Source organism: Salminus brasiliensis, chromosome 16, assembly GCF_030463535.1.
Source record: "Salminus brasiliensis chromosome 16, fSalBra1.hap2, whole genome shotgun sequence".
NCBI lineage: Eukaryota > Metazoa > Chordata > Actinopteri > Characiformes > Bryconidae > Salminus > Salminus brasiliensis.
The window spans coordinates 9,195,062-9,204,407 of record NC_132893.1 but is presented as its reverse complement, the minus strand read 5'-3'; the positions used below and the strand labels follow the sequence as shown (position 1 = coordinate 9,204,407).

At 38.7% G+C, this 9,346-nt stretch overlaps 1 protein-coding gene across 2 annotated transcripts in view; it reads left to right on the top strand.

Annotated features, from left to right (window-relative positions):
• Window positions 1-4,777: 4,777 nt before the first annotated feature.
• Window positions 4,778-9,346, top strand: part of rasgrf2a (Ras protein-specific guanine nucleotide-releasing factor 2a) — a 31,108-nt gene continuing 26,539 nt past the window's right edge. For both annotated transcript variants that reach the window (XM_072659022.1, XM_072659021.1), the window contains exon 1: window positions 4,778-5,431. In XM_072659022.1, coding sequence (XP_072515123.1) covers window positions 5,153-5,431 — 279 coding nt within the window. In that variant the 5' untranslated portion in view covers window positions 4,778-5,152. The remainder of the gene's footprint in view (window positions 5,432-9,346) is intronic.

Genomic DNA, 9,346 nt, shown 5'->3' with positions numbered 1-9,346 from the left:
AATAAAAATGAAACAATGATATGAAATATATAAATGAACAAATGAAAATCCAACACTGATTTTGACCCATGTTTCAAAAGAATTATTTTAAAAAGTTATCTCATTAAACAGGCCTGGACAAAAAATTATGGTACCCCTGAAAATAATGTGACCAAAGGGACATGTTAAATCAAGGTGTGTCCACAAATTAGCATCACAGGTGTCTACAATCTTGTAATCAGTCAGTGGGCCTATATATATAGGACTACAGGTAGTCACTGTGCTGTTTGGTGACATGGTGTGTACCATACTCGACATGGACCAGAGGAAGCAAAGGAAAAAGTTGTCAGAAATTATTTTCCGAAATTTAAGATCCATGGGACTGTAGCCAACCTCCCTGGACACAGGAGGAAAATTGATGACAAATCAAAGAGACAAAGAACATCAGTGTTAGATTGCACCATCCATCATTGTTTGAGCCATGGAGGACACCATTGTTGAAAACAAATAATAAAAAAGCCAGGCTGGAATTTGCCAAACTACATGTTGACTTTTGGGAGAATGTCCTATGGACAGATGAGACTTTTTGCCAAGGCACATCAGTTCTATGTTCACAGACAGAAAAATAAAGCATATCAGGAGAAGAACACGGTCCCTACTGTGAAACATGGAGGAGGCTCTGTTATGTTCTGGGGCTGCTTTGCTGCATCTGGCACAGGGTGTCTTGAATCTGTGCAGGGTACAATGAAATCTCAAGACTATCAAGGGATTCTAGAGAGACATGTGCTGCCCAGTGTCAGAAAGCTTGCTCTAATCGCAGGTCATGGGTCTTGCAACAGGATAATGACCCAAAATACACAGCTAAAACACCCAAGAATGGAGGAAAACATTGGACTATTGTGAAGTGGCCATCTATGAGCCCTGACCTAAATACTATTGAGAATCTTTGGAAGGAGCTGAAACATGCCTTCTGGAAAAGACGCCCTTCAAACCTGAGACAACTGGAGCAGTTTTCTCATGAGGAGTGGGCCAAAATACCTGCTGAGAGGTACAGAAGTCTCATTGACAGTTACAGGAATTGTTTGATTGCAGTGATTGCCTCAAAAGGTTGTGCAACAAAATATTAAGTTAAGGGTACCATTATTTTTGTCCAGGCCTGTTTCATTAATTTATTATTAATATTTATATATATTATTTATATATAAATATATATTATTTATATATAAATATATATTATTTATATAATAATTTATTTTTTATAATTCTGTTGAAGCATGGTTAAAAATGTTTATGTTTATGTTAAAAATGATTATTATTACTACCATTATCCATAATCATTACTTTCATTATAATATGATTACCAACCACCGGAGCAGAAGAACATATGTGTCTTAAGTCTTATTAGGTTTCTTCCTCCAGCTCTGAGGGGGTTCCGTATCACTGTTGCCTTTAGCTTGCTAAAGGGGGGTTGGGGGGGTGTTCATGTGTTTCATTTCATCTTATGTTTCATTACTGGATACCTGTAAAGTGGTATTGCAACAACGCCAGTTGTTAAAGCGTTATACAAATAAATTTGATTTGATTTGATTTGAAAATGCTGCTAACTGCACTATGTAACTCTAGTGCAGTTGGCAGGACAATGCTTGCAAAAACTGTATAATGCTGTGGAAGTCATATTTGTGTAAAATCCTGCAATATTTCCCCAGCCCACATGCTTTTTTTTAAACATTGCAAATATGACACCAAAATGATAGCAAACGGTTCAAAGGTAGTGTATTTCTCATTTCACGGTAGTATGTGGTTGTATGTATGTAGTTTTGTTTGTTTGTTTGTTTGTTTGTTTGTTTTTTGCTTCTAATCCACAAAGAACCAGCTGATTATGGTCATGGCAACTGTTCAGGGAGACAGTAGTATATTGCTCTTCACACTAAGGCTACTAACCTCCTCTTACTTCCTTGAGGTGAGGTTAGGTTACTGGATGAAGTTTTCAATTGCTTGAACTTTTAAAGAACTGCCATAAGATGGCAGTGTGTGAACATGTTGTACCTCAACATGAACCTTAATGTCAAGGTGAACTGTGAGGAATTGACTGGCTGACCTAACAATACACAGCTTTTATGTTAATCACACTTCCTGACATACAATACAAATTCACTGGAGCCAGTGGATGCTAGAGAGAATCCTTTGTGTTTTTGGCAAGAAGGCTTTCTGGGGTCATAAACAAAAATCTGTCTATATTTCAGAAGGCTGAAGCCACGGTTATCTCAGATTTTATGATATTTAAACAATTTTTCAGTCCCTAAACAAACTGCTCAGAAGAGGTTTTGTGTAGTGGCCTACCCATCATGAGCACGCCTGGTCTTTAAAGCCTTTTTCATTTTTAGCATTTGCTGCATCTGTTTTAAAACAAAACATCAACAAAATGGATTGCCATACCAGCCCCATTTTATGGACTTATGAGCATGTAGCTATTTTTGGGATTGACAGACATACTAGTAATCCACTATAATCCCCCAGTATTGCCTTTCCCTTCAGCACAAACACAGGCTAAAAGAGAGAGCTCTAACAGATTTTCAATAACTGCCTGTTATCGCTGGGATTTCTATTATTATTAATGTTATGTTGTGATTTTTATTATAACCTTATTGATTATAGTCAATACTGGCTTTCTAAACTCTTTAAAGATCACTGTTTTACTGTGTTTCTATAAGGATAAGTCTTAGTGGTAATTGTGTAGCTATAACAAGTTCACAAATGAATACTGCTAATTGACTAAATTCCCCATCTGAGTCAACAAGGAAACCTCTTAGTGCACAGCTGCTACTCTACAACCAACAGACAGGCTGTGCTAGTGTCCTGATTTCGCCTTTGCCTCAGAAAGTGCTACATTTTTCCATTTGTCCTACTTTGCTCATCATTACAGGGCCAATATCTTTTTATATTATTGCTTTATATACTTGGGGTTGTGGCCTACAACAAACAGATTGTGCCATGAGACTTGTATATGTAAAAGAGTGCTGTAGATAAGTTCAAATTGTTTGCCCTGTATTGTGTGTCACTCAAAAAGCAGTCCAGGTGAAAACACTCCTTATAACTTATGTGGCTAAAGTGCAGAAGACTAAGTTGGCGCATATATAGTAGCATCATTTAAGAATCCCTGCTCATTCACCTTTTCCTCTGAAATCAAGGGCATTGAAAGAGTGTATCCTGCTTTTGTTGGAGTAACTGTTTCTACTGTCCAGGGAATCTTTCTACTAGATTTTGGAGCATTGCTGTGAGGATTTAATAGAATTCAGAGACAAGAGTGTTAGTAAGGTCAGGATGTTGAATGATCACCACTTCAACTCATGTCAAACTCCCCAACTCATACTCCAAAAGTATTAGATGGAGCACACCTATTCCGGAGAACACAGTTCCACTGCTTCACCCTTCTAGCCCACACCTGCCATTCATCTTATGGAACCCATACCACAGAGATCTGAGGCTTTGAGAACTGGTTAGAACTGTGTAATGCTGAGTAATATTTATGTAAAATCCAGAACGGTTCTGCATGTCTCAGCTTGTCCAGAAATGCATGTGAAAAGTTGTTATGGGAGGTGTTCATTGTGGATTGAGTTCATTTTAATAAACTTGATGTGTGGATTTATCTCTGTGACAAATTATTCACTACAGCTGGAAATGTCTATAAAACAAAAAGGTTGTGTTTTTTCATGTAGATACTTTGTATAAAGATCACTAATAATAAATGCAGCTCTATATCTAAATGTGTATATTTTTAAGACATTTTTACAAAATCCTACTGATCCTACTGATCTATTACCTTTAAAATCTATCCTTACTCCACAATAACACAGTTTTAATGTTGTACTCTGTTTTCATTCTGCCGGTGTCTGAAACCAAAATAATCAATAGACAGAGAGTAAACTCTCATTACTGGCATAAACACTTTAAAACAAAAGCATTCAACTACCCTTATGCTCCTGTGATTCAGTTTTCTGTTAACTACCAAAACAATAAAAAAAGAAATTACAATATCTGATTTATGGAGCTTAATATTATCATAAAATATGAAACACACTTTCATATGAGAATATAAACATAACATAACATTTTCAGCATTCAACGTTCCTGTGTTTTCTGCAAATGATATCAAACAACATATATATCAAACTGCATCAAACAACATCTATAAATCTATAAATGTGCTTTTGACACACAACATTGTCACAACATTGCCTACTTTCTTGCGACATTGCTACTATGTTGTCAAAAGGTGGTACTGTTTATGTTATCTCAAAAAGGTTGTCTCAACATTGTCACAACCTCATTGTTACATTAAAACATAAGGGGGACGAGATTACATTTCTACGAGGTCCTGGGGTAGTTCTGTGTTCCCTTATTATTTCACCTTACCACTGCGTTGTCACAACCTCTTAAAACCTTGTCAGATAACGTTTGCACAATTTTCTGAGGAATTACATTAAACGTCAACGTTCAACGTTGTGACCACGTAAAGAGCATGGCACAGGCAACGTCGTTGGCACCAAAACAATGGGTTGTCCCAACGTTGTCTCAATGTAACTGTGTTTGCTGGGTTATTATTATATGCGTGATTCACGGCACTGGTGTTTTACTGGGGGTGTGACAAAATAGACACAAAATATCAGAATATGCCAGAAAGGGGGTGTGTATGTTTTTTTTAAACAGTTTTAATGCTTATGGTTGCAGCAACGCTGTGTCTGCTGGGATGCAGTTAGCCTAGCACATCCTCCCCACACCACCGAGTAAACAGAGCTGTCTCTTTAAGTTGGTGTCAAAGCCGATTACCGCTGATCTCGGTCGTGATTCTGGTTTTACCGTCTGTTCACTGAATCTGTTTGTGTTTTATGGAGGATTCCCGAACAAAAACGCAGGAAAGTCTTAGGTGAAAGGTTTTTGTTTGTGGATTTACCTCAGACTCGTCGTGGTAAAAATTGAGACGGACTACTGGAGTGTTTTAAGGAGCTCAACGCTCCGTTTAGCGCGCAAGCAACTTTCCACAGCGCGTCCCAGTGCGTCTGGATTATCTTTACGCGGCTGTGTTTCACTTCCTTCACCCTAAACTAGACCCTCTTTGTTGACCTCTGAGGAAACATGGGCTCGTTTGAAGCGGCGTGAGACACCGAGCTGGAAGATGCAGAAAAGTGTGCGCTACAATGAGGGGCACGCACTCTACCTGTCCGTGATCGCGCGCAAAGAGGGAGCGAAGCGCGGCTACCTGAGCAAGAAGACGACCGAGAACAGTCGCTGGAATGAAAAGTACTTCGCTCTCCACCAGAATGTTCTGTTTTACTTCGAGAACGAGCAGAGCGCCAGACCGACCGGGATTTACCTGCTGGAGGGCTGCACCTGCGAGCGCGTCCCCGCGCCCAAAGTGTCCGTCGTGGGGAGAGACACCTCGGATAAGCAGCAGGTAGGCCTACCTGTCTTTCATTTTCATTATGAGCAGATAAAGGACTTTATTTGCTTTGTGATGGGAAGCCTAAAAGAGAGGAGAGACTATGCAGGAGCGCGCACGCCAGACGGGTGATGAGTGAAGTTGGTACCACGTGTGCACGCCACTGAAGTGCGGTTTAATTGTACAGCTTGTACAATACTATGTTTGCATTAATAGGGAACTCTATCAGTCTGATAATAAATCATTGAATAATATAACAAATCTTTCGTCACTGTCACGCAAAAACTAATGTTTCATTTTCGTTTTTTTAGTTTGTGACAATGTGAATCTGTATCAATATGTAATGATGAATGTTTCAAAAATGTCAGGAAAGCTATGCATCACATAAATCTAATCAAATAGAGGATAAATATCAAATAAATTTAAAACGAGGAACATACACTATGAATTAAAAAGTACCTACAGGTGCTTTTATGACATCTCATTCTATATTCATGGATGTTAATATGGAGTTGTTACCCCCTTTGTAGCTATAACAGTTTACACTCTTCTGGGAAGGCTTTCTACAAGATGGGTCTGTTAAATATTGTTCAAATTAGTAATGCTGGAACAGAAAAGTGCCTTCCACAAAGTTGGAAGCATAAAGTTGTCCATGTCTTTATATGCAAAAGCATTACGATTTCCCTTTATGGGAACTAAGGCCAACCCCTGAAAAACAACCCCATAGCATAATCCCTCCTCCACCAGTTGGCACAATGCAGTCAGGCAGGTAACATTCTCCTGTCATTTGCCAAACCCAGGCTCTTCTATCAGACTGGCTGATAGAGAAGAGTGATTTGTCACTCCACAGAACATGATTCCGCTGAGTCCAGTGGCGATGTGATTTACATCACTCCATCTGACACTTGGAATTGTGCTTGATGGTGTAAGGCTTGCATGCAGGTGCCTGCCATGGAAATGCATGTCTTGAAGGTCTCAGCGCACAGTTTTCGTGCTGATGTTAATGCCAGAGGAGATTTGGAACTCTTAAGTCGGCAGAGCGCAGACAATGCACTATGTGCTTCAGCACTCAGCGACCTCGCCTTATAACTTTACGTGGTCTGCCACTTATTCTCTCACAAATGTTTATAAAGGTGACTGCATAGCTTAGTGCTTGACAACAGCATAGAATGTAATTAGTAGAAATACAGTTAGAACACCCTCACATTTATTACTACTTATAATTCATGAATTCAGACACATAACATCAGCTGAAAATCATTAGTGAGGATTTTGAAGGAGACTATCTTATTTAAAACTTATTTAAAAGGAAAAGTTTCAGAAATAAAGTTGTAGATGCCTATCAGTTAGGGAAAGGAATTTAAAATACCCCATGAACAATTAGACATCAGACATTCCAATGTCTGCAAAATAATTTACGAGTGAAACAACTGCCAACATGACCAGGTCAGGTCATTCTAGCAAGTTCAGCCCCAGAGCAGACCACAAGATGCGTTAAAAAAGTCTCCAACAATCCTAAAATCATCACGGGACCTACAGGTAGCTCCTGCCACAGATGTCAAGTATAGCATCTACCATCAGAGAGAGTACGAACAAGTTTGCAAATGAAAATACATTTTTTGGTTTTATGTGTTTAGTTATATTAACTCCAAATGAGAGGCCTTTGTGATGTGCAAAATGTTCAGAATATTGATAACACTGTAGTGTATGGATAGAGCTATTATAAGACCAGTGGCAAACCACAAAAAATTGAAAGAGAGAAGACATTCTAAATCTTCTCAAGAAATACAGGTACAACACACTAAGTAAACATGTCTGTGTATGTGTGCTATGGCCTTTACAGATAGAAATCGTATGAGGAAATGAGAATTCAGGGTGAAAACAGAGTGTTACTAAAACGTCACTGTATAGTATTTTATGTTTTTGTGATAATATAAGACTTAATTGTGAAAGACTGCTGTTGGAATGTAATTTGAAAGCCTATAACATCTTAAAAAATCATAATAAATTAAATAAATTTTGTGGTTACACATTCAGCTGCTGTAGAAAAGATCTTCAGTAAGTATAATAAATTGTAATTGGTTTACTCAAACCATCAACATGGCTATAAGTGAAGGTAGTGTAATTATCATTGTGTAATTGCCATTTGCTGGGGAAAAATGTACTATAAATTTTTTTAATAGTAAAACTTAAAATTTACCATCAGTCAAATTTTTATGTTTCAATGTTTACAGTCCTGCATTTGGACAAGCGTGAATTGTTATTCTTGCTCCTGGGTTTCCCAGTTGGGAAATGTAATTCGCATTTGAGTCACCCCCTCAAAAATTTGGAATATGACTTGGGTTACACAGCATTACGCAGATCTTGTGAGCATTGTCCTGTCTGCTTTACCAGAGCTACATAGTGCGGTTAGCAGAGTGCCGAGCCTGGAGTAGCATCAATAGAGATTATATTATCCCTTGTACAATGAGTGAGGCATCATTATGATTTTGAAGTGGCTATTTAAAAAAAAAAAAAGAAAAGAAAATGTTTAACAAATTAACATGTTGGCTTAATGTCCACTGAGAAAAATATACCTTGTGTAGAAGACATCAAGTTTCCTCAGCAGCTGTTCTGATTAGTATTGTTAGTCTGCTAAAGATCACAAAAAGCTTCAAATTCCCCTCAGCAATATTTAAATGATAAAACATTTTGAAATGTATCATGGCCTATACTACAAACTTTTCAACTTGTCTTAAGTGACATTTTAAAAAGACTAAGCTTTGGAGAGCTTCAAAGTTTAAAAAGTCTGAAAAGTAAAAGCAAACGACTCATTGTGATTCGCTTTATCGACCAGCTTGTTTGAAGAGGTCTTTGTGATGTGTAAAGTATTCTGCATATTGATAACATATTGTTTGTGGATAGAGCTCTTAAAAGCTCAATTATAAAGTCAGAATTAGCTCAAAATACATACAAAACATTCCTATTAAGCTGTTATGCTGAGCAAACACTGCTGAGTCTGTTAACGACACAGTCTGTTTCTTTGATGGTACCTGCTAAAGATTCAGATGCAAATGGAACATACTTGACAGAACTGCCAGCAACCAAATGACTTGGGTTACCATGGAAATCGGGGTTGATGTTATGCTGAAGTGGCACTGTATTATTATGCTCGAAGCACTTGCCACAAAATGTTACGCAAGATATCCCACCACCCTCCTACCAAATTGGTGAACCCTGGCCACAGGGTTGCATCCTTTTGCAGGGAATTAGATTAGATTGTGTCTTTTTATTTGCAGTGTATCAGTTTGTTGATTCTAAAGCCGGCTGTGAGGCCAGCATGTTTGTGCACTTGTTTAGTGCACTGTTCCTGACTAGGTTCTGTAGACCACTGGAAGTATATCTCTGCTCAATGCACAATGCACTGCCGACTTACTAATAATAGCAGCCCTCCCGGTAGCGTGTTGCCCCCGGACACCGCCACTTGAATAAAAAAAAAATTCTACAATGTCTGTAGAAAAAAGTAATCCAGTCTGTGTGAGCGAGCAGAGGAGTAGATCTGTGCATGAGAGATGGAGCCAGATAGGACATTATGCACACAAAGGAGTCTTAAATGTGAATTTTACCCTTGAGCGTGAGCGTACTGGGTGCAGCGGATAGTCAGTGTTCTGAATTTATTTCAGAGGAATAGAAGGAATGTCAGTTGAGGACTGATGTGGTGGGTTGGTGAGTTGGTTATGTGGTAGAGGTGATTGAGAAGTGTGTGTGGGGAAGCAGTGGCTCTATTGTTATCTCCCAGCTTAAACAAGGCCTGGGGCTGAGGACAGCGCATTAAAGGCAGAGAGGAGAAGCACTGGCTGTTACATAAGTATGTGCACACACACACACACACACACACACACACTCACCAGCCGCTCTGCCATGCAGCAGGAGAACATGAACAAGCCCTTA